Source organism: Rhinopithecus roxellana, chromosome 5 (genome assembly GCF_007565055.1).
Source record: "Rhinopithecus roxellana isolate Shanxi Qingling chromosome 5, ASM756505v1, whole genome shotgun sequence".
Classification (NCBI taxonomy): Eukaryota; Metazoa; Chordata; class Mammalia; order Primates; family Cercopithecidae; genus Rhinopithecus; species Rhinopithecus roxellana.
Window position 1 is genome coordinate 110,594,413 of NC_044553.1, and position 25,818 is coordinate 110,620,230.

The 25,818-nt window shown below is 52.3% G+C and overlaps 1 protein-coding gene across 2 annotated transcripts in view; it reads left to right on the forward strand.

Annotated features, from left to right (window-relative positions):
• Window positions 1–4,533: 4,533 nt before the first annotated feature.
• The window catches only part of PSTPIP1 (proline-serine-threonine phosphatase interacting protein 1), a 41,447-nt gene continuing 20,162 nt past the window's right edge, over window positions 4,534–25,818 (forward strand). For both annotated transcript variants that reach the window (XM_010373276.2, XM_010373275.2), the window contains exon 1: window positions 4,534–5,045. In XM_010373276.2, the coding sequence (XP_010371578.1) occupies window positions 5,010–5,045 (36 nt within the window). In that variant the 5' untranslated portion in view covers window positions 4,534–5,009. The remainder of the gene's footprint in view (window positions 5,046–25,818) is intronic.

Consider the following 25,818-nt stretch of genomic DNA (forward strand, 5'->3'; position numbering starts at 1 on the left):
AGGCTGGGACCAAATTATGCAGGGTCTGTAGGCCATGTAAGGGCAATGGCCATTGTCCTGAGAGTAATGGAAAATCATGGCAAGGTGACAGTGGGACGCTGACATGAACAAATGTGGATCTGAAAATGTCACTCTGCTGTGTGGAGAGCAGACAGGAATGAGCAGGGTTGGTTTCATAGACGTGCAACTTGTGTAAAGAAATTGCACTTGGGGTCTAATGCTCTGAGATTGCCATCTTGGAATTCTTAATCACATTATTTTTGAATTTGCTTTTCTTAAGTACAGTCTGGTGGGACAATGAAGCATATATCAAGGACTTGGAGCTTTGGCTTCTGTGGTCCTGCTTCCAACTGCCTCCCCTGGACTGGTTCTCAGTCTCCTTCTCCACTTCTGCCTAGCAATCACTGCCACCCTCTGCCCCCAGCAGAGACCTGAGTGCAGGCATGGTGACAGTCAGGGTGAAGGGCATACCAGGTAGCATCTGAGGATTGGCCATGGCAGTGTGGCCCCTGCCCCAGGCTGGCAACACCATGGCAAATTCAACAGGTGACTCAGGAGGCTGAGCCTCTCACTCACTTCTGACTCAGGGCCCTAGTGCATCCCGGCCTGGACTTTGCAACACCCCTGGGAACTGCCTGTCCACTGTGGGTTGGTGAGGCAGGTCCATGGGAAATGGCAATGCCTGGCTTGACTTCCTCAACCCCCACTGGGGAATGCAGAACACACGTCAGTGTGGTGACAGCAGGAGAACTCCAAGCAACTGGTAAATTTCAAACAGAACTGAGTCAAGTCAGAGGGTGGGGCGGGGCAGGTTGTCCCACAGATATTCCCATGCCCAAGGGAGTGTAATGTTAAATAACAAATCAAAAACACCATTCCAGGTTGAGAGACTGCAGTAAAGAAATAAGTTTTATATATTAGTACCTTTAACCACAATTTTGTCCCTGCTTTTTGAGTAAGAGGTCTCACATTTTTATTTTCCACTGGCCCCGTAAATTATGTAGCTGTCCAGGCAGTGAGCAATCAGTGAGATCAAGCCTGTGAAACTGGTGGAGGTCCTGTAAATATTGATCCTCCTTCTGTGGCAGCTGGTGTTACTGGTTTTATTGTTTATGTGGCTCAGAGGGATCGATGAAGTGTCTTCAGGAGCTGAGTCCTGCCAGTCGGTGGTGGGGGCTGTGACAATAAATATTATAAAACCTGATTTTGCATTTTATTCTTAATCCTTGGAGCTACTGCTTCTTGAATTCTTCAAGCAGATGTGTTCAAATACCATGCAAAACAGGCAGGGGCTCTGCCTGGGAGGGGGATGCCCCCACAGCCTGGCTTGAGGCACAACTGCACAGACCTCAAGGCAAATTGTTTTGAAGCAGCTGGAACAGTCACTAAAAAGCGGTGATTTTCAGGACTGTATTCCTCTCCCCAGGGGCCTGGGTGTGGGTGTGGGTGGGGCTGCTGGGAATAGGGGCCCCCTAGGACAGTACTCTTTTCTGAGGGGCACTCAGATGTGTCTCAGTCTTGCTCCTCCACCTCCCTGACATCCCACCAATCCACCCAAGCCCCACCCCACCTGCCCCAACCAGACCTCATTCCTGTCTAAGTATCACAATATCTTCTTCTGGTCTCACCTGCTCTGAGCCACTTCTCATGGAGAAAGAACTTCCTGGAACCTGTCTGTCAGTCTCTGGGCCCCTCAGAGCAAAAACCAAGTTGGCCTCCCCTTGAGGCCCCAGTCCCAGCAGGACCCTGAGGGAGTTGGTGCTCAGCGGTGCTTGTGTGCCTGGGCTGAGGAGAAGGTTGTGGTGGTCATGTGGTTGGCTTTCAGAATCCATGGCTGCCCATTGGCAAGGCCAACCGTGGGGAATGATGAGCACATGACCCACTTTGGGCCAAGGAGACACAGGGGAAGGTCTTCTGGGGAGCTGGGCAGAAGGGAGAGTGCAGGGGTTTTGGAGAAAATGAGACACATGGGCAGGTGTCCTTTTCTTTCTCTGCTTGTGGCTGTGTCTGGGGTTGTAGACTAGAGCTGCTGCAGCTCCTTGGCCTCCAGCCCAAGGAGGAAGATCATAGATGCAGGAGAAACTCAGAGAGACTGAGCTGAAGCCCTCATGTACCACAGCTGGAGGCTGCCCTGCCTCCAGCCCCCTTGTGTAGGTGACAGCACACATCCTCTGTGTCAGACCCTCTGGTTTATGTTCTTTGCAGCCAAAAGCATCCTCAACTGATGCAAACAAGACAGTGACTGCACAATAGCATGTGCCAAAGGCCCAAAGTGGGTCACGTGCTCATACTTCCCCATGGTTGGCCTTGCAAATGGGCAGCCTCTCATCCCAATAGCACCATCAGCCCCGGTGGCTTCCCTAGACTGTTTTTCCATCTATCGACTTGGGTGAGAGGGTCTCGAGGTAGAACTGGAGAAAGGAACAATGAAACCCATTTTGAATAGAGGGCTGTTGGTAAAAGACAACTGTGGAAGTTAAGAGCATGTGCTTTGACTTCCGACACATCTCGGACCAAAGCCCAGCCCTCCGCGTATTGCCTGTTACTTGGGTGCATTACTTACACTCTTTAATCACTGGTTTGCTCATCTGTAAAGTGGGGATAATGACAGTGTAAGTGAGGCGGCCCATGTGAAAAGCGGAATGATGTACCCAGTGCTGGGTAAGTACTCCAAAGCCGAATTGGCTGTCTGGTCGCCCAGCCCGGGGAGCTGCAATAGGTAAGGGTGGAAGGGAGGGGAGGAGGAAGACTTCTTTAGCAGAGAACTGCAGATTCTCTCCAGGGGTTCCTCCCATTACTTCCTTCCCCAGTTGCTCCAGCCCATCACCAGCATGGCCCTCCATCCGGGGCTGCCCTGGCTGGACAAGTGCAGTTGGGAAACGAAGGCCTCATGTGTGGGAGCCTTGAGGTTGGCTTTGAGGGGTGGGAGGATTTGCCAAGGTAAGGAAGATCAAGGGAAGCTTGCCAGAAGGGAGGCTGGGAACAGAGCAGGTGGGAGTGGGAAAGGTGCCTCTGGGGAGAGGGCAGAGGCCTGGCCGGAGCGGAAGTCTCTGGGAGGTGATGGGAAGGATACCTAGAGAGGCAGGGCAGGGAGCCCAGCTGTGAAATTTTCTGCCAATAAGAGGGCAGGAGACTTCTGTTAACAGAGGGTCTCTAGACTGCTCCAGACCTAGAGGCATCATCCCATCTGATAGATGGAGAAACTGAGCTCAGGGAGGCTGAGCCAGTGCTATCAGAGGTAGTGGTGCCATTGTGAGGGGAGGTGCAGCCTGCCTCACTCTATGGCCTACGAAGTTCAAGGGGATTTTTACACTATTAGTTGTCTTCAGCTGCAAGTAACAAAAAACCTGACTGGGGTGCCTTACAGATTAAAGTTTAGCTCAAGTCCAAGGTTTCTGGAGGTAAGGGCCTTCTGGGGGCAGTCCCATTGCTCTGCAATTCTCCCCAAAGTGTTTGCTCTTGGGTGGCTATTTCAGAACCTGGGTGTGTACCTCTCTCTAAACCCTGGGCATGCATAATGGGCACTTGGGAGCTCAGCTATTTCATCTGCAGCAACTCTCATCTATCTTACCACCCCGTCAGCTGTAAGGCAGACATCAGTGAGGGTGGTGATTTGTGGACAATCCCTGACTCATCCCATTTTGCCAGCCTGCCTTGGGCTTAGGACTTCCTGCTGCATCTTCTGCTGAGGGGGCAGGGCCTGGCTCCTCAGGGCTGGGGCAGGGGCTCTAGTCCAGGGCTCTTCCTCAGGTAGTACCACACAGTGCCCCCAGCACCTGCCCACCAAACTGGAAATTCCAGAAATATTCTTGACACCGTCTCCTTTCCAAAGACTGGGTGTGGCAGATGAGGAAGCTGAGGTTCAGCGAGTTGGAGCCCTTGAAGGGCAGGGTCAAAATGAAACAAAAACTGGGCCTCAGGCTGGGTTTCCAAACACCCTACTCTGTACCTTGATAATCCTGTTTCTCTCTCCGTCCATTCCCATTCACTGAGCCGGAAGTCTCCATCTTCAGAGGGAGATTTTCTGCCCCAAACAGTGTCTAATCAGGAGACTTGCGGCAGTGGCGGTGGTGGGGGGTGGGGGGCAGTGCAGGGGCCTCAGGCTGTTCTCCCTCATCTTGCTGCCTGCTCACCTCACCTCTGTGTGCTCACTGCCCCCCAGAGCACAGCTGTGTCTGCCCCCAGATTGTGGGCCCCTTGAGGGCAGGACCTGGTTCAGGTCCCGGAGCAGCCAGGGTTTGATGCATGACAGATGCCCTAGGCCTGGGTAAGCCCCTCCAGAATGGCTTGCTTGTGTGGGATAGAGAGTCTGGCATCTCTGGGCCCAGCCTGGAAGGGCGCTGGGCTGGCTGGCCAGTGACACACCTGGGGTTCCTGGGCCCCTCCTGGCCACATTGTCGGTGGGCCTCAAGCTCCCTTAGCCTATGACCTCTGGAATAGTGAGCCCGCGCCTCGGGAGGGGCAAGCAGAGGCAAGAGCAGGATGGCAGGTGGCAGGCGGGGCTGCACAGGGGAGCACAGCAACTCCACTTCCTGTGGGCGAGGGCCCCGCGCCTGCCCGGGGGGAGGTTGCACAAACCTTCCTGCGCAGGCCTCGGGCTGCCTGCCTGCCTGGCCCGAACTCCAGCCTGCCTCTTCCACTGGCCACTGCCTCCCACACAGGGCTGGCATCCCTGTTCCCTGCTCTGGGTCCCAGACTGTGTCCTCCATCACCACAGGGTCGGCGAGGGGCTGGGCTGGACACCAGGGCCCGCCCTCCCATCACTGAGCTCCACTCCTTCCTCATTTTGCTGCCGATTCTAGCCCCAAACAAAACAGGTTGAGCCTTTTCCTCCCCTCGGCAGCTCCTCTCTGGCTCATGGCTGCCTTCTGAGTGCTGCAGACGGCGCCGGCCGGGAAGGGGGGCCTGGGCCAGCCCTGCCAGGACTGGGACGGTGCTGCTGGCGCCTGGCCCTCCATCAGGCCAGCCTGTGGCAGGAAAGCAAGCTTTGCCGCGGCAGACGCCTGAGGATGATGCCCCAGCTGCAGTTCAAAGATGCATTTTGGGTGAGTGAGGATGGTTGGGGGCACTGAACAAGTGGAGCGGGCAGAGTTAGGCTGAAATCTCCATGCAGGTGATGGGCTGCGGCTCCGAGAGGGGAGCTTTCTCATAAAATAGTGGTTGATTCTTGGTCTTAATCGTCATGGAGGTCCCACCCTTCTGGACTGGAAGGCAAGTGGACTCCGTGAATGAGGGTCCTCCTTTCTGCTGCCCCAGCTGTTTTCTCCTCTGGGAGACCTCTCCCCACAGCAGGAGCTCCTCAGAAGAGGGCAACACATGGGTGGCGGCTTGAGGAGGATGTGTGGGGCAGCAAAGGAGGGGTCACAGATTTAGAGACCAGACAAACTTGGGTTCAGGTCTTGGCTCTGTTACAGGCTGGGCAAGTCATTTCTGTCTCTGAGCCTCAGTCTCTCCATCTATATAATGGTGATAAATAGAAATCAACACACCAACTAAAGCATTGGATCAGCAAGGGGATCCAATGCACTAAAGACTCCAGCCCCTTGCCTCACTCCAAATGGTAATTCTCTTTCTTTCACCCAGCCCCTTGTCCCTTGCAGTCCTTAGGGATCCTTCAAGGAGGCAGCCAGGCGGGCAATTGCTTGCTTACTTTCTTAAATTCAACACAGGCTTAAATCAAGTCATTTCCCCCATGAAACAAGGGCACCCAGCCAGTGGTAGAGGTAAAGTGACTTGGCCCGGGCCACATAGCCTGCAGCCCAGCTTGGACCCCTGGATCATCTCAACATTTTTCCAGCTGTCCTTCAACTCCCCCTCTGCCCCTCAGCTCCAGCTATGCCCAGGGCTCTGGGGAAAAGCTGAGACCTCTCTGGTTGGAGCTGGGGAATACGGCTGTCCTGGGGTGCTGCCTCCAACCCCGAAGAGGACTCGCTGGCCGCTGAGCCCCAGCCAACTGCCCTGTCCTCCCCGGGCCCTTTCCTGGGGCTGCAGCCAGGAGGATGAGAGCCACGGAGCCAGGCCTTCCTTCCCTTCCGGCCAGCTCCACTTGGGGCCTGTGGCCAGCGTGTGAGTGTTCTGCTTCCTCTGCACTGACTGCACAGTAGGCAAAGGACCCCACATGGGGAGGGCACCTTGTGCCTTTCTGGGCCTCAGTTTCCCCATCTCTACAAAGACAGGGTGGGCGCAGTCCAGAGAATCAAATGGAGGCAGAGCTGCCTCAGCCCATCTGGAGGACCAGGCACCAGGATGCTCAGGGCCCAGGCTGGCAGCTGGAGCCCTGGGGGGTGGGGGATGTGAGTCACCACCTTGCTGCCCTGCCTTGGTGTGCAAAGTTGGGGGAAGAGGTAGGGCCTGGAAACCCAGTCCACTCTGTAGCCCAGGGCAGGCCAGGACCCCTTGACTATCTTATCACTGAGACCTCTGTCCAGGCTCAGAGCCTAGTGCAGAGCTGGGCAAGGAGCAGCCCCTATGGTAGGATCTGGGCACAGGTAGGGGTGGCGTATAAGGGATCAGGGTATGGCAGCAGCAGCAGAAGCAAGCAGCCAGCCCCTGTGGAGCTTCCTGAGCAGCATCCTGCCCACACTCTGAGCTCATCACACCTCTGGGCTTCCTGGCCTCCAAGTGCCTGCTCTCCTCTGTGGCTGGCTCCCTGGGTCTGGGGTGGGCATATAGTTTCCCTAGGGAAGGCCAGAGCAGGAAGGGGAGAGAAGTAGCCAGTGGGAACCTTTCACACTGAGTCTGGGCCAACGCCCCGAAAGGTCACTGTACGCATCAAGGCATCACCTGCCCCAGGGCTCTGGATTCTAATACCTGTTCCTGATGCTCAGCCCATCCCAGTGCATAACAACTAACATTTGCTGAGGACGAAAGATGTGCCAGGCGCTCTTCTCAAGATGAATGCATATTCACTCATTCAATCCTTCAAACAGATGCTACTGTTATCTCTCTTATTCAGATGAGGAAATTGAGGCACAGAGACATTAAGAGACTTGCGCAAGGTCACACTGCTGGGATTAAACCCTGGCAGGCTGGCTCCAGCACCTGTGTTGTCGCAGGATCCCTCTATCTTTCATATCATGGATCTTTTGGCTTCGGGGTAAGAGGAAATCCTCTTATCTCCCAGAGGGTTAAGAAGATCAGACAAGGTGGCTAGAACAATATTTTGAAGCTTCATTTGTAGACAAATCTGTAAAACAGAAAAGGCACACTACTCTGACCGCAGGTGTTATGTTAGGAACAGCCCAGCCAGCTTGGCCCTTGTTTGGGCCTTCCCCCACCCCAGCCCAAGGCACTGTCATTAAACCCTGATTCAGCCTGCCAGCACACTGTTTAGAAATGACTGATTTTTAGGCCGGGTGCAGTGGTTCACGCCTGTAATCCCAGCACCCTGGGAGGCCAAGGCAGATGGATCACTTGAAGTCAGGAGTTCAAGACCAACATGGCCAACATGATGAAACCCTGAGTCTACTAAAAATATAAAAATTAGCCAGGCGTGGTGGCATGCTCCTGTAATCCCAGCTACTTGGGAGGCTGAGGCAAGAGAATGGCTTGAACCCAGGAGGTGGAGTTTGCAGTGAGCCGAGATTGCGCCACTGCACTCTGGTCTGGGTGACAGAGCTGACAGAGTGCAGGGACCCTACTTTGGCTAAACTAGAAAGATCATGTTTGATATCACAGCCCTTCAGTTATCACCCATATCACCTCACCCATACAGAACACGGGGCAGAAGAGGGGAGCTAGCCCTGCTGTTTCTGGCTTTAGCTCACAGTAAGGGAGGAAGCAAAAGTGGTTTCTCAGGAGCCAAAGATGATTTCCCTAAGAGCTTTCCTTAAAGCTCATATACTACACTCCTAGGAGACGTCCCCTAGCTTTTACTCAGGTCCTGTGAACTCTAATTTCACCCACAATTTTAACGAACTTGGCATGGGGTCTTTTAGCCTGTAGATGTAGCAATTGGTGGCAGTCTGCACAGTACCTGATACACAGTTGGTGATGGATAAATGCTGGTGGACCTGGACTATGAGAGGACATTTCACAGGCAGGGCAGCTAGCAGCCTGATTGCAAGGAAGGAGGCAGAAACAGTCTGAAAAGCAGCTGTAATGGTACAGAAGTAGTGGGGACACTCAGAGTGGGAGCAGACACAGTCCTGTCCCTCGGTCGGCCTGTTTTTGTAATTTTATCAGTGTGGCCACACAGTATTTATTTATAGCCTGATTTTAGCTGCAGCCGAGTGTTCAGATGCACGCTGCTGTAGGAGTGAGGCAGGGCAGACCAGCCACAGAGGAGGGAAGGGATAATGTGATTTCTGTGATACATGCAGATGATAAAGAGTATCATCCCTTGGCAGGAAGTTTATAAATGAGCCTCAGAGTGGGACCTGTCAGTGAGACAAGGTTGAGTCTGCAAATCCCAGCTGTCCGAGCCGAAAGGGCGTTAGACCTCATGTTGTCTGGCCTAGCACTGAGTCTAAGGAGCTGGGAAACCCGGAGAAGGAAGGGTCCTCCCCCTGCCCCTAGTTTGTCACTGCTCCACTCCCAGGAGGTGGCCGAACTATTGCAAGAAATGTCTGTCTATATCCTCTGCACAGGGCTGATGAGTGGGGTACCAGCTGAGGATGTGTTCATAGAATAAATGAATGGACAGTGAATGTCTCCATGGTCCATTTCCCTTCCTGAACCCATTTTTTACTTCATTTCACTTTTTTTGGAGACAGAATCTTACTCTGTCGCCCAGGCTGGAGTGCAGTGGCACAATCTCGGCTCACTGCAACCTCCACCTCCTGGGTTCAAGCAATTCTCCTGTCTCAGCCTCCCGAGTAGCTGAGATTACAGGCATGCGCCGCCACATCCGGTTAATTTTTGTATTTTTAGTAGAGGTGGGGTTTCACCATGTTGGCCTGGCTGGTCTCGAACTCCTGACCTCAGATGATCCACCCGCCTCGGCCTCCCAAAGTGCTGGGATTACAGGCATAAGCCACAGTGCCCAGCACTTCATTTCACTTTTGTTATATTCTGCAAAGTGTGTGTGTATATATACACACACACACACACTGTCTAAAGAAACAAAATCGACTAATATAAAATCCTAAAAGGAAAGTGGGGAAATGGAGAAAAATAGGAAAAGAAAAAGTACCTTTAGTCTAATCACACAACTGCTAATATATTGCTGTGTTTGGGTGAGATTGCCTTACATAGGTGCAAGCATATTGTGTACACAATTTCGTATTTTCCCTCTCTTTTAAAAATTTTTTATTTTTGCAGAGATGAGGTCTCCCTATGTTGCCTAGGCTAGTCTCAAACTCTTGGGCTCAAGCAATCCTCCTGCCTTGGCTTCCAGAGTGCTGGGATTACAGGAGTGAGCCACTATGCACGACCCTCCCTCCTTTTTTTTCTAGTATTCTAAATTTTATTTTAAATTGTAGTGAAATACACATAACATAAAATGTACCAGCTTACCCATTTTTTTGGTGTATGGTTCAGTAGCGCTAGTGTTCACACTTTGCCACCCTCTTCTTTTTTTAGCGTAACTCACTCCATCAGGAACACTTGTGGGTGTGGACATGGGTTCCTCATTTTTGGCGACACCGATGTTCATGGCCACACAGTTCTCTAGCTTGTGAATTTGGTGACTATGCTGTGATTTTTTTGCCCAGTCCCCCATTGCTGAACATTTAGGTTACTGACAATTATGTATTATTCTGGACAGTAACACCATGGGTAGATCTTTGACTGTAAAGGTTTTTCACTTGGGGATGATTTCTTTGGGCAGAGGAGGCTAATGGCTCTTTTCTAGGGAAGGAGGCATTTCTGGGTGAAAGAGTGGGGACAGTTCTTTAGCCATGGGCACTAGCAACCACTTTGGGATCCCCCATAGTCCTCTGGTTGGGCAGGAGCTTTTTCACACAGAAAGGAGGGACCCCAGAATGGCCTGGAAGGATCAGGGCCTGTGGGTGGGGCCCTGCTGGAAACCAGAGCCTGCTCTGACTTTGTGGAAGGCCTTGCAGCCCAGCAAACTGCTGTGGCCTTGAAGGCCCTGGACATCCTGCCTTTGCTGCCACCAAGTACCTTCCCAGCACCTGCCTGGCTGCATCTGTCAGAAGGAGTGAGGACGGAGGCTCTCCCTTTCCTGATTGAGAAAGCTCTTTAAGACCTGGTGTTCCCTGTAAAAAGCAGAGAGTCTAGCAGTGTGTCTGGTCGGCAACTCGTTGTGAAAAGTGGGGAAATAAGCATTTATACTGGCACAGGCTTGTTGTATTAACAACAAAAATCTGTGGATGGATGCACAGGGAGCTCATTAAAGTGGTTGCCTGTTGGGAGAATGAGAGAAAAGAGAGGGTGAGGGATGAGGCTGAGCGTCTGTGAATGTTTTCAGGATTGATGTTTTTATACTGTTTGATTTTTGAACCATATGAATGTATTAATTATTCAAAAATTAAATCAAACAATTAAAAATGAAAAAGATGACATTTATTTCAAGTCCCATGAAGAATTTTTCCCTGAATCCCAGCTACTTACCTCATCCCCTGAGGAGCAGCAATGCTGCCTGTTTGCTGAGTGCCTGTTCCGTGCCAGGCATGGTGCCATTCAGTCCACACGCTCCCAAACCCATCTTCAGTGTCTTCCTGACTCTGTGATGGGACCTAAGGCACGGCAGGATTAGGACCAGACCAGGGTCACCTGTGCAAGGTAGAGCAGGGACTCCCACCCAGGTCTGTCGAACTCTATTGCCCTCTGCCCCTGAATTCTAGAGAGTTTGTTCTTGCTTCTATTTTAATTTCTGTAGGATGAAAGGACGGCTCCCTACATGTTAACACTGGTGTCTATGGGTTTGGAAGTAGGATTCTCTCCATCCCCCATCTAATTTTCTGCAAGTCAATACAGAGTACCTGTGTCATTAAAAAGAAAATATTTAAAAAGAAAACTAAGCAATTCCTGCTTTCAAGACTGAGGGGTGTTTCTACGCCAAGTTTGTGGTTTGCTAGCACGCCCTTTCCACACACTCTGTGCATACTTTGTGGTACATGGGCCTCTGGTGACCAAGAACTTGGTTCATCTGTGCCCGTTCCACAGGACGTGGCCGGCTGCTCAGGTGTTAGAAGATTGCAGAGGTTTGTGGTCTTGCTTGCTCTGCTTTCGCGATACCTGCAGATGGTCACTGCCAGGATTTGCTAGCTGCAGGATTCTGGGTCGATTTGGTGTTCTTAATTCAATTTTATTCTTGATAAAAAACAAGATCTGTTTCTTGATGACCTGCTTTGTGCTCCAGTCCCCAGGAACCCACGTGCTTTTCCTGGCTGCTCCTGGCATCTACACAGAGCTAGGGCAGCCCCTGGGATGGAGAAGGAGGGCCTTGCTTTGGGCTTTGGAGGGTGGGTGAGGATTTGAGATGTCAGGAGGACAAAACGGCACTCAAGGTGGGAGGCACGGCATGGGCAAAGGTGTGGAAGGGGGTTTGGAAGACAGTTTTCTGGGCCAGAGCATTATGCAAGGTGACTGGTAGGAAGGGAAGGCACGAGCTGGATTGTGAAAGGTCTCTGTCCTAAGTGGTGGTAGAGATACTTTCTTCTGCCTCTCTGCACCCTCTCTGGTGGTGGCTGTTTCCTCTCGTGCAAAAGAGAACAGAGGCTGCAGGCTGTGAGCGGGATGCCCTTCCTCCTCACCCAGAGCCTGGCTGACGCTGCAAACCACACAATGGAGGGAACTTTGGGTGGAAACCAAGACTGCCTCTGCTTCCAGCTAGAGAGGATGATGCCCTGGGCCCTGGGCCGCCCACACCGGGATTCCCATTTGGGTTGGCTCTGGAAGGTTCCTCCCTCACAGACTCAGTAATGACCCATCCTCCAGGCTTAGAAGGAAATGGCTTCTTGGGAGGCCGAGGCGAGTGGATCACCTGAGGTCAGGGATTCAAGACCAGCCTGGCCAGCATGGTGAAACTCTGTCTCTACTAAAAATACAAAAAATTAGTGGGGCATGGTGGCGCGTGCCTGTAACCCCAGCTACTCAGGAGGCTGAGGCAGGAGAATCGCTTGAACCCAGGAGGTGGAGATTGTAGTGAGCTGAGGTTTCACAATTGCACTCTAGCCTGGGCAACAAGAGTGAAACTCCGTCTCAAAAAAAAAGAAGAAGGAAGCGGGCTTCTTTGAAGCCTCACCCAGCCCTCACCCACACTTGCTGGATGGCCTTGGAGAATCATTTTCCCTTTCTGAACCTCAGTTTCCTCATCTGTAGGATGTCAGGGTCATCATCACTTAAGATAAGGGCTTTGAGGATGGGGTGGCTCAGGGCAGTGCTAAGGGACCACCTCCTCCTGCGGCTCAGGGCAGCGCTAAGGGACCACCTCCTCCTGCTCACCGTAGTGGGGTAGCAGACTGGGAACAGGTTCCAGGGGACCCAGATTTATAATTGGATATGCACCTATAGGGTGAGCCTTATACATAGATCTTGCTGTTTCCAGAATGCCTCCTCCACTGATGTTCAGCATTGCATGTTATACTCCACCATTAGAGAATCATTCCTTTGGTTTCAAGTAACAAGATGATCTATGTTATCTCACTGAATTCCAGCAATAGTCCTGTGAGGTCAGTATTCTTATTACTGTTTTACAGAGAGGAAACTGAGCCTCATGGAAGGGATGTGGGCCTGGGGGATGCCACAAGGATGGAATTTTGGACTGGGCTAGGCCTGGATGCCACCTTCCCAGGTCTGGGTCAGAGAGCCCTTTGCAGTTAATGGGAGGGTGTGGTGGTTTGCTGAGGCCTGGCACACTGAGCAATGGGTGATGGAGCAGGCAGGAGAGTGACAGCTCCTCCCACTTGTGTTGACAGGCCACCCACCATTGGGCAACAGGAAGTGCCAGCTGGAGCCCTGGAGACCAGCAGCCAGTGTGGGGATGCGGTGGCCAGATGGAACTCAGGGCTTCCCAGCTGTGGAAACAGGAACGGGAAATAGTCACACTGGGGAGGAAGTGAGGAAGTGATGGGCTGAGTGAGGCAAGAGCATGCCTGCATGGCTAAAGAGAGTGACCAAGGTTGAGAGTAGTTGGAGACAAGGTCAGAAATAGAACAGCGGCCAGGCGGGGTGACTCACGCCTGTAATCTCAGCACTTTGGGAGGCTGAGGCGGGAAGACCACTTGAACCCAGGAGTTCAAGACCAGTCTGGGCAACACGGTGAAACCACTGCTCTAAAAAAAAAAAAAAGAAAAAAAAAGTACAAAAATTAGCCGTACCTGGTGGTGCACACCTGTAGTCTCAGGTATTTGGGAAGCTAGAGTGGAAGGGTCACTTGAGGCCAGGAGTTGGAAACTGTAGTGACTGCATGATCATACCACTGCACTCCAGCCTGGGCAAAAGAGTAAGGCTGTCTCAAAAAAGAAAAAACAAAGAAAGAAAAGAAATGAAGCAGAGAGCCAGACTGTAGGACTGTCATTCTAAAAAATCCCAATACCTAGGCCACACCTCAGGTCAATTACATCCCGATTTCTTGGAGTAGGACCTGGACATCAGTATTTTTCAAAGTTCCCCAGTGCCTCCATGTAGAACTTTAGGTTGACAGGCGTCAACATAGATAATTGTGGTAATTAGTTACCATTGCTGGCCGAGCGTGGTGGCTCATGCCTATAGTCCCGGCACTTTGGGAGGCCAAGGTGGGCGGATCACCTGAGGTCAGGAATTCAAGACCAGCCTGGCCAACATGGTGAAACTCTGTCTCTACTAAAAATACAAAAAAAGTAGCCAGGTGTGGTGGTGCGTGCCTGTAATCCCAGTTACTCGAGAGGCAGAGGCAGGAGAATTGCTTGAACCTGGGAGGCAGAGGTTGCAGTGAGCCAAGATTGTGCCACTGCACTCCAGCCTGGGAAACAAGAGCGAACACTCAATATTAAAACAAAACAAAACAAAAATTACCGTTGCTGACAATGGGCATACATTTAGTTTGTACCATTTTCATGATCTCATTTGACTCACCTGAGTGAGCAGAGATTAAAAGTTTTGGGGGGGGTGGTAATTATACGTACATAAAATTGACCATTTTAACTATTTTTAAGTATATGATTCAGAGGCATTAAGAAACATTCACTATTTCCTGAACTGCTTCATCATCCTGAACAGAAATTTTACCCATCAAACAATAACTCCCCACTCCTTCACCTCATACCTTGTTCTACCTCGATTCTACTTTCTAGCTCTATGGATTTGCCTATTCTAGTCATCTTCTATAAGTACAATCAGATAATATTTGTCCTTTTGTGTCTGGCTTATTTCAGTTAGCATAATGTCTTCAAGGCTCATCTGTGTCATATCATGTGTCAGAATTTTCTTCCTCTTTATAACAAAATGCTATTCCATTGTACACATATACTTTATTTTGTACATCCATTGATCCATTGATGGCCACTGGGCTGTTTCTTTGAGCTATTGTGAATAACGCTGCCATGAACATTGGTGTACAAGTACCTGTTGAAACCCTGCTTTCAATTCTTTTATATATATACCTAGGAGTGGAATTGCTGGATCGTATGGTAATCCTTTATTTAATTTTTTGAGTAACTGCCAAACAGTTTTACATTCCCATCAACAATGCAAAAGGGATCCAATTGCTTCATATCTTTGCCAACTGTTGTTAATTTCTATTTTTTTTAAATCATAGCCACCTTAGGAGGCATGAAGTGGTATCTCATCGCAGTTTTGATTTGTATTTCTCTAATAATTAATGATGTTGAGCATCTTTTCATGTGTTCATTGGCCATTTGTATACCTCCTTTGGAGAAAGTCTATTTAAGACTTTTGCCCACTTTTGAATTGGTTGTCTTTTTATTGTTGAGTTGTAGGAGTTATTTATATATTCTGGATACTCATCCTTTATCAGATATATGATTTGTAAATATTTTCTCACACTCTGGAGTGTCTTTTCACTCTTTTGATATTGTCTTTTGATGCACAAAAGTTTTTCATTTTGATGAATGCAATGTGTCTACTCTTTGTTTTGTTGCCTATGATTTTAATATCATATCTGAGAAATAATTGCCAAGTTAAATATCATGAAGTTTTCCCCTATGTTTTCCTTTTAAAATTTTGTAGCTTTAGGTCTTACATTTAGGTGTTCAATTCATCTTGAGTTCATTTTTGCAAATGGTATAAAGTAAGGGTCCAGCTTCATTCTTTTGCATGTGGATATCCAGTTTTCCCAGCGCCATTTGTTGAAGTCTGTCCTTTTCTCATTGAATGGTCTTGGCACCTCTGTCAAAAATCACATGACCATATATGTTAGGGTTCATTTCTGAGCTCACAATTTCCATTCTATTGGTTACATGTCTGTCCTTATGACAGTACCACACTACTTCAATTACTGTAGCTTTGTAGTAAGCTTTGAAATCAAGAAGCGTGAGTCCTCCAACCTTATTCTTCTTTTTCAAGGTTGTTTTGGCTCTTCGGGGGCCTGAGTAGAGCTGCTTTTGTTGTTCCCATTTTATAGGTGAGGAGACTGAGGCCTGGACCCTCCTAAGTTTGCCCAACCTGGACTGGCCACGAGTCCATGACAGACTCCTCATGATATTCCTACCCTAGGCACACATAGGGAGACACTTGCTTTAGAGGGCCCCTGGGTTGTGGGCTCCTCCCTGCAATTGCTCTGCCTTCCAGCTCCCCAAGAAAGTCCATCTATGACATCTCGACTTCCTTGAGGCCCCACCAGCTCTCACTCTTCTTCAAGGAGGGTCTGGAGGGACGGCCTGGAGGCTGGGTCACCAACTTCCTCAGTGGATCAAGAGAAGACCCTGCAAGGAATTAATGTCTGTCCCAGCCTCAGCTTGCCTGGACCTGAGAGGCCTTTAAAAATCAGGACTTGCGGCCGGGCGCAGTGGCTCAAGCCTGTAATCCCAGCACTTTGGGAGGCCGAGACGGGCGGATCACAAGGTCAGGAGATCAAGACCATTCCTGGCTAACACGGTGAAACCCCGTCTCTACTAAAAAATACAAAAAAAAAAAAAAAAAAAAAAACTAGCCGGGCGAGGTGGCGGGCGCCTGTAGTCCCAGCTAATGTAGTCCCAGCTACTCGGGAGGCTGAGGCAGAAGAATGGCGTAAACCCAGGAGGCGGAGCTTGCAGTGAGCTGAGAACCGGCCACTGCACTCCAGCCTGGGCGACAGAGCGAGACTCCATCTCAAAAAAAAAAAAAAAAAAAAAAAAAAAAAAACAAAAAAAAACAAATAAAAATCAGGACTTCTGGCCCTGTGCAGTGGCTAATGCCTGTAATTCCAGGACTCTGGAAGGCTGAGGCAGGTGGATTGCTTGAGCCCAGGAGTTCAAGACTAGCCTAGGCAACATGGCAAAACCCAATCTCTACGAGTAATACAAAAATTAGCTGGGGCGTGGTGGTGCACACCTGTGGTCCTAGCTACTTGGGAGGCTGAAGTGGGAGGATCACTTGAGCCCAGGAGGTCGAGGTTGCAGTGAGCTGTAATCACACCACTCCACTCCAGCCTAGGCAGTTGCTGCCCAGGCTAGAGTACAGGGGCACAATCTCGGCTCACTGCAAGCTCCACCTCCCGGGTTCATGCCATTCTCCTGCCTCAGCCTCCCGAGTAGCTGGGACTACAGGTGCCCGCCACCATGCCTGGCTAATTTTTTGGATTTTTAGTAGAGACGGGGTTTCACTGCGTTAGCCAGGATGGTCTCAATCTCCTGACCTCGTGATCCACCCACCTCGTGCCTTGTGTGTCAGGCTGCAGAAATTTCATCCCAGGCCTCAGATAACTCCCAGTCCTCAAGGGAAGGAGCTTGTACTCAGGGTCTGGCCGTCTTTTTGTTTTGTTTTGTTTTGTTTTGTTTTGTTTTGTTTTGTTTTGTTTGTTTTTTGAGACAAAGTCCTGCTCCGTTGTCCAGGCTAGAGTGCAATGGCACTGTGTCGGCTCACTGCAACCTCTATCTCCTAGGCTCAAGCAATTCTCCTGCCTCAGCCTCCCAAGTAGCTAGGATTACAGGCACCTGCCACCACACCCAGCTAATTTTTGTATTTTTAGTAGAGATGGGGTTTCATCATGTTGGCCAGGCTGGTCTCGAACTCCTGACCTCAGGTAATCCACCCGGCTCGGTTTCCCAAAGTGCTGGGATTACAAGCGTGAGCCACTGCATCCAGCAGTCTTGATTTGAGTCCTACCTCTGTGTAGGCTGAGAGTAAAATGTTAAATAATGAATGGTCCCAGAGAGCACCAGACTCCTCACACAGCCCAGCTCCCCAGGCCTGGGGTAGGGGGAGCATCTGACTCTACTTAGAGCCGTGTTTCTCCGCAACGTGGCTCTGTGCAACATGTCCACTGGCTGTGTTGGGCAGAGTAGAGCAATCTCCTAGGCTCCAACACAGAAGCCTTTACTTGGCAGGCACCATCTTTGTCTCTCACTCTGACCTTAGAGCCCAGTGGCCCGCTTTGATCCTACTACACTCATGGGTGGCCCTGGGGAGCCCCACAACTCTCTGAGCCTTGGTTCCTTGTCTGTGAACATTGTAGTAGTAAACCAACGTTAGAGGATTGAGAGTGGAGACGTGCAGGTTAATGGCCAAGCAAGGAAAAGGAGCCCCGCATGCCGTCCCCTGCAGGTGCGGAGTCCAACTAGCCCCCAGGCGCAGGAGGCCTCGGGCTCAGCTCCAAGGTCCTGAACCTGCTGAGGCTGGCAGAGGGGGCTAAAGGGCCTCCAGAGGCTGCAGGGGTCTCTCCCTGCCTTCAGGGAAGGGCATGGGCATAGGAGTGGGGCTCCCTTGAAGCTCTAGGGGCCCATCTCTGTCTCTTGAGCAAGTCCCAAGCCCAAGGGAGCCTGCCAGCCCTCACACCTACAGCAATTCACAGCCACAAAGCAGGACACCCCATATCAGCCCTATAAGGGCTTAGGAGTCCACATGTTCTCCCCAATTTACAGATGAAAAAATTGAGGCCAGAGAGTGGGAGCCACTAGTCTAGAGAAGTGTCCCAGCTAGGATCAAACCCAGTTCTTGTAAACACCCCTTCCCTGGGCTCCTCTCGGTTAACATGCATGAATCCTTTCGGCTGCCCTTCCAGGAGCCCAGTGAGTGTCAAGTGCCCTGCGTGAGGCTCCTGCAGGTGTTGTTCATTTAGTCCTCAGAGCCCCTGGAAGTGGATGATGCTCTCATCCCCATCTCACCGAGGAGGAATCTGGGCCCAGGAGGTTTGTGACTCGTGCAGACTGTGTGGAACTGGCCAGAACCAGAACCCAGTGCCTGAGCCCTGTCACACCTCACTGCCTGGACTCGCTGTGGGCCTGTGCTCCCCTGGGACATCCCTGGCAGGTGTAGGTGGTGTGGGAGGGCAATGCCTGGGGACGGGGGTGTGCAACAACAGTGCCTGGACCACTGGTACCCCTGGCTGGTCACTCACAGGCAGGAACCCATGCAGCAAGGAGCCCTGCTCTTCCTGTGAAGACAGCTGGACCCCTCCTGGCTGGTAATAGGGTCAGTGCCTCCTCCAGGGCTCAGGGTCTGGGGTGGCTCAGCTCCATCCTCCCCTACATCCGTCACTCCCAAGGGCCCACGGCCTCCCTTCCTCACTTGCCCTCACCGTCCGCCTCTGCCTCCTCCCTCATCCACTGCTGGATCCTAGTGAGCCCCCGACTGCCAAATCAGCTTGGCAAGGACTGTACAGAGCTGTGTGACCTGGACGAGTCACTGTTATCCTCAGTTCCTCACCTGCCTGAAAGATGGGACAGTAACAGCACAGTACTGACTTGACAGGGTTCCCTGAGGACTGGAGGGGATCATGCATGAGAGCCCCACCAGGCACCCCACCCACTCAATCCCTTCCCCTGAATCTGGAACCTGGTCCTGGTTCCTATGACCTCCTGGGAAGGTCCTGCCCCTTGCTGTGCGTGATTTGGCTCTCCTCAGTCTGGCCTCAGGCCACCTTTACAGACACCTGCTCCATCTCCCTGCACCTGTCTCTGTTACCTTGAAGCAGGCTTGCACAGGAACAGCACTAGCACTGGACTTCCAGGTAGCTGAGCCTGAGGGGTGTGTCTCCATCTACCTCTGGCCATCTTGTGTTTGCTCCTTGCCTCCTCTCTCACTTTTCTTTTTTCTTTTTCTTTTGAGACAGGGTCTTACTCTGTCACCCAGGCTGGAGTGCAACGGCATAATCTCGGCTCGTTGCAGCCTCTGCCTCCGAGGTTCAGGCGATTCTCCTGCCTCAGCCTCCAAGTAGCTGGGATTACTGGCGCATGCCACCACGCCCAGTTAATTTTGTATTTTTAGTAGAGACAGGGTTTCACCATGTTGACCAGGCTGGTCTCAAACTCCTGGGCTCAAGTGATCCACCCCCCTCAGCCTCCCAAAGTGCTGGGATTTCAGGTGTGAGCCATCATGTCCAGCCCTTTCTCACTTTTCTGCATGTTTTGGTTTCATGACACAGGAGAAAGAAGTGGGAATTGGGCTGGCCCCATGAGAGTGCAGGAGGGGAAGCAGGCAGGGAACTGAGGTAGTGGGGCGCTTTCCTGCCTCGTCATTGAAAAGGCCTATTTAAAAGAACAAAACTTTCAAGCCAGACAGACCTTGGTCAAAAGCCAGATGCCCCACAACATTAGAGAGAGTCACCTCTCTTGTCATCACCTTCCTCATCTTCATGACAGACAGCTGCCTCGTGGTCAGTATTGCTGAGGGCAGGTGCCACACTCATGCGCAGTGTGTCCTTGTCCAGTGCCTGTGTTGTCCCCTCAGTGGGACCCCTGGGAGTCCCTGGAAGCTCAAAGGGCTCTGATGGGGCCCCTGTCAGCCATGGGCCTGTGGGCCTCCCAGCACAATGGAGCCCAGCCCAGGCATCTTCAGGGACGGCCAGCTGGGCTGCTCAGGTGAGGGACTCTGTAAGGCCCAGCAGAGGCTATCAGACTGGGACTCGGAGGAGAACCGTGGCACTCTGGAAACTCATTTCTAATCTCAAGGTCCTGTCAGCCCAGGTGAACACAGAGTTACTCATCTGACAACATTAATGCACATTTGTTGTCTAAAAACTGTCTGTCTTTGCCTTCTTGGCCCTCTCTGTTCAACACTTACCCTGGGCCATCTCAGACAGCTGTAAGTCATCCTCATCCCCTATTTATTTGCTTATCCATGGATCCCAGCAGTACTTGGGTCAGGGAACCCCTAGACAGTAAGTCTCTAGTTTCACATCTGAGGCTTGAGTCCTCTCTGTGGAACCAGACCTGCTTACAGACTGTAGTGATGGGCGCTCTCCACCTGTCAAAGCACCCCGCCCTCTTTCGATACCTGCAGCCACTCGGGCTCCTGGGAAGCCTTTCCTTGCATTGACCTGGAGTTGGCCTGCCTGTCTCTGCTCCCATGAGTCCTGGCATGGGCTGGGAAATGCCAGTCACTAGTGCTCCCTCTGCTCCTGATGGCCTCACAGAGATCTCCAGGTGAGACTGGAACCTCAGCAGTTCCCCACAGCTTTGGCTTGGAACCTTCCTTCCCTCCCTATCACCTCCTCCCAAATACTCTGGGTAAGCAACTGCCTTGTTTACTGAGGGCTCTGGCCATCCATCCACCCATCCACCCATCCATCCATCCACCCGTCCATCCATCCATCCACCCATCCACCCATCCATCCATCCACCCGTCCATCCATCCATCCACCCACCCATTTACCCATCCACTCATCCACCCACCCATCTACCCATCCACCCACCCACCCATCTACCCATCCACCCATCCACCCATTCACCCATCCACTCATCCACCCACCCATCTACCCATCCACCCATCCACTGACCCATCTACCCATCCATCCATCCATCCATCCATCCATCCATCCATCCATCCATCCATCCAAATTGTACCTGAGTGTTTGGTCCTTTGCCTGCCTCAATTTGCCAACCAGTAATGGTGGAGAGGAGTCCCATTGCGGGGTACTAACTGTAGGGCAGTGGAATGAGTCTGGTTGCTGCTCATTGACTTAGCGTCCCTGTGCCTCAGTTTCCATATCTATACAATGGGGATGATAATTCCTGCCTCAGAGGACTGTTGTAAGAAGTAGAGGGGACCAGTGTGTCTGGCTTCTTTAAAGGTGCTGGGTAATGGGTCATTGAATCTGCAAGCAAATGATCTGGTCCCCTCCATGGGGCACCTCAGGAAGCAGCAGTCATAAGGCCTTGTCCTCTCGAGGGCCTCACCGAGGCGCTTCTCCAGCCTGTCACTCAGTGTGTCTGTGAGCAGGGCAGTGTGTAGGCACCGGGTGCCAGGATCCAGTGGGGAACCTGAAAGACCCCCCTCTGCCTCCATGGAGCTCAGCCCTTCCTACCTCAGGTTCTCAGTCCACAGAAGACAAGCAAGAGGAAACTAGGTGCTAGCAAACCCACAGTGTCAGCCACACCAGCTGCAGAAGTCACTGCTGGTATGAGGGAGGAGAGCACCCCAGCACCATGCGGCTCCACAACTGCCATCCAAAACAGCCGGCCCTGACTCCCGAGGCTTCTGAGATGACAGGACAGGCAGGGAATTGACACTCCCTGTTCCATTTCTTCACCCACCAATAAAAGATAATCTTTTTAAAAGGTTTTTTTTAAAAAGGAAGAACCTATCAACCCAAAAGCGTGTCAGCCATTAGAAAGATTTTCAGCAAGAATAGGAAGCCTTTTACCAGCTGGTTTTTGAACTTGGTAGGGTGCAAGCAGAAAAAGTTTTCTTTCTTCTACCTTCCAGATCTGCTGCTAGGTCTTGCGTCCCCACCTGTGGGCCCATGCTGGAGCTTTCCTAGTCATCTTCAGGTGTAACCCAATCCAGTCCAACCTAGTATCACAATTTCACTCTGTCATTCAATGTAAAGCTCCCCAGTCCCCCGACTTTTATTGGAAGCCTCTGATGGGGAAAAGAGAACAGGGTCGGTTTCCTCCCTTGCCATGGGGTACCCACACTGCACTGCCAGCTGCCTCTGGGGTCTCCATGGGTGGGGTGGCGCACGGGGCCATGACTGTAAAGGGGAGAAATGTCTCATTGCCCTGGTATTCTTGTAACTGGTGACAGCGAATGCACACAGGTCAGCCCTTTCTCTCCCTGGCGCCTGGGCAGGTTTTTTGGCGACCCTGCCCCCCTTGGAGTCCCTAACCACTCCGTTCCCTACAGCCTTCCACTTCCAACCCCTCCCATTGCACCCAATAGTCTGCTCCACTCAGCTGCTCCTTAGGGTTCCTCTCTCCCTGTCAGGCTGTTCTCATGGACAGAATTACCAGGCAGCTCTTCCTGGCTACCTTCCACAGCCCCCACTTGGTTCCCAGGGAAGATTTCGGTGCCAATTCTTGGACGTAGCAGATGGGAACTGGGACCAAAACCCAGGAGTCCCCCTCCAAGGTTGGAGGCTTAGCTGTCCTCTGATAGATGCTGTATTCTGGAGTGCCAGGCAAGCGAGCGTTTGAAAAAGGCTCTGCTCCCCTTTAAACGGACCCTCTGGTGGAGGAAGGTGTGTAAGGTGAGAGGGGAGGTGAGGAGGTGACTCATTTCTTCCAGGCTGGCCCCTGCTGAGGGAAGGTGTTTCTGGTGGGGGAGGTGGCAGACAGGCGGGTAGGGCTCTGGGAGCTGCTGCTTGCTGAACTGCCACTGGGTGACAGGCCCTGAGTGTGGGGCTTTGCAGAGAGGCAAAGTAATGGGAAGTTAACAGCCAAGATCGTGGCTTGGGATATCTGGGTTATATCCCGGCTGCATCCTGCAGGTCCCTGGGCAGGCTGGGTAACCTCTCTGGGTTACCCTTTCCTCATCCATAAAATGGCAGTCATCATCCAGAGCCCAGTATCCGCCTTGTGGTGAGCCTTGATCTTGAGTTCCACTGTTCTCACCTATGCACACCATTTCACTTGCTTCTCAGGACACCTCTATGTGGTGAGAACTATTAGGCCCATTTTCACACGGAAGGAAACAGGCTGAGAAGGGCCAGGGTCACGGGAGGTGTGAACCCACATCTAGTCGGTCAGACCCTTCCCAGCCTCTCAAACAGGCCCTAGAACCCTCTCTGAACTGTGGCCCATACTAACAGGACTGTGCCCTAGAGGGGTGGGCTGTCAGGGCCCGAAAAGGGGTTAGCCTCCTGCCCCCACTTCCCCAATGAGGAAACTGGGTCCTGAGAAGTGAAGTGGCTTGCTTCAGGCCCTGATGTCTGTGGTCTCGCCCCTGCAGCCACCAAGAGTGTTATGGGCATGAAAATGGGGAAGTGGTGGTAGGTACAGAGGGTGCTTCTCCACTCAACCGGTGGGGGTGTGGAGGGCCTGGCCAGCTCACAAGCCTGGGCCATGGCTCACACCAACACCCACCAAAGAATGAAGCCAGTGGGCTATCTCTGGACAGAACAGGGCACCCAGGCCTTGGCCGCACTGCCTCAAGGCAGAGGCAGGAATATGTTTCCTCCCAAGAGCCTCCTGCTGGAGTTCTGGGATACAGCCTGGAGCCGATGGCCACACACCATGGATGGCAAGGGCTGGGTCCCACATCTGGCTCAAGTGAGCCTCCCAGAGGGAGGGACTGTGCCCGCTCCCCACCTGGCACCCCTAGTCCAGGACAGGTTGTCCTGGGTGCCACAGGGCTGGGCCGTGACCCCTGGCTGTTCACTGGTTCTCCAGGGCTGCACTCCTCTGACCCAGCCTGGGCACTAGGCTACCCTCTGTGAATCCACAGTAACCAAATTATAGCCCGAAATACAGCTTTGATTTGAGGTGGAGATAATTTGAGTAATCATTTTCAAGAGTTATTTTTTCGAATCATGTTTGGACGTTCCAAAATAGAAAATGGTTCCTGGGCTGTCTACTAAATGGCTGATGTAGCTATATGGTTTTGGGGACAGGTTGACCTGGGTTCAGATCCCAAACTCTGCCCTTTGCCCATTGTGTGGCTTTGGGCAGTCTCTTTACCTGCTTGGGCCTCCTGTCTCCATCTTTGCCTCCCAGGATGTGTGTTATGGTCAGGAAGATAATGCTATGATACCCTGTGATACCCTTGGTGCAGTGTGTGCCAGGTGGACTTAATAAATAGAGATTTCACAAAGGGCAGGGCCACAGGCAGCATTCAGATAATGGAGGTCGGACAGGAGGAGGGGAGAGGGAGGTAAGAGTGGGGGACAACTAGGGTAGGGCCCCTGGGGGTAATGCTGATGCTGGGCCTTGGGTGGCAGACCCACACGACTGATTAAGTTATAGGATGGTGGGTTCATTCATTTCCTAAACATATCCTGAGCCTGACTCTTCCAGCTCAGAGCACTGAGTCAGACCCATGCCCTTGAGGCAGGGGTGGGGGTGAAGGAGGAGGATGTGGGCTGGGGGAAGGGGTGCAGGGCTGGGAGCCATCGTGAGCAGCCCCTGGAGAGTCAGGCACTTCCTCGGAACCGCCCAGTCCTTGTGACAGTAGCTCACTCAGCCACAGCCCCTGCCAGCAGCCCAAAGCTCTGAGCGGGGGACTGGGAGGGATCCTGGAGCCTGCAGCCTCTGGGGGCTTGAGCACCGCAGTCGCAGCCTGCAGGGCCTCTCGCTGCTTTCTGACTCCTCCCGAATGGCCAACGTAGGTTCAACTTGGTTCTCTTTCCACTCTGGGGGCCTCCATAAGGACAAAAGAAGGGTTCCCTTGGCGTCAGGGCTGGGTGTGGGCTGGGCTCCAGGCGGCCACTCCAGAGGTATTAGGAAGAAATGACAGGTCCCCTGAGAGTCCAGATTCTCATCCTGACTCTGCAGCCTCAAGCAAGCCATTTCCCTCTCTGGCCTCAGTTTCCTGAGGAGTAAGGGGAGCCACACAAGGCGGCTCGCAGTTCTGGGGTGGGGGGATCTGTGGCATTCTGACCTGAATGCTGGTGTCCCTCCAGGCAGGGGCAGGAGGCTGAGGCCCCGGATTTGTTTTTCTTCCCAGCCGCGGGGGGCTCTGACCTGAGAGTCTGAAGCGAGGGCAGAGGCTCAGGGGTGGGAAGGGGAGGGCTGCTGGCTGCAAGCAGCTGCCCACCAAAAACCACAGAAATGGAAGCCTGGCCCAGGCTAGCCCAGTGATGCCAACCTGGACATGGGGGTGGAGGCCTGCCTCTGAGGCTGGGGGGACAGCTTCTGGCCTTACAGGCTAGACACCCTGCTTGTTGCTCTGTGGGACAGCTGAGCCTGGGCCAGATCCTCCTCGGGAATTTCTAGGGATGTTTATGGAGGGGGTAGGAGCTTGGGGTCCTAAGTGTCCTACAGGCCAGGAGAGTCCACCCTTCTGAGCTTGCTGAAGGTGGACTGCAGTTGGTGGGAAGGGTGGGGCGCTGTTGGGGCAATTTATGCCATTGCTACCCCTCCCTGCTGCTTCTGATTCTCCTTAGACCTTGGAGAATACCTTCTCCTTCCAGCACCTGAGTCAAATGCCTCTTCCTACAGAGAGCTCTCCTTGATTTTGACTCCATCCCTGCTCCCCTCACACCCCTAAGGTGGCGTTTGAGGGGAGACATGGGTCAGGGGAAGGAGCAGCAGGCTTTACCTGAGTCATGCTAAGTGTGTGCGACCCTGGAGTGTGTGTGACCTTGGAGACTGTAATGTGTGTGGTCAGGGGAGCTGCAACTTCTTGCTCGTCTCTGAGGCTTTAGGGGTCCTCAGGGATAGAAAGGAAGACAGACTAGGTGCAGAATGTCAGGCCTGCCTTTGTTCAGTTGGTGACAAAAATCCTGTCTCCCCAGCACCTCAGGCTCCCCTGGAGTAAGCCTGCATGCAGCGCCCGGGAGAGCTTAGGGGGTTGTGGCGGGGACCCTGGCCCTGGGACCCATTCCCCAGGCCTGGGAGTGTCCTGGGAGACCTCTGTTCCTTCATAGTCCTTAAAGACTACCTCCCTCCCCCAACT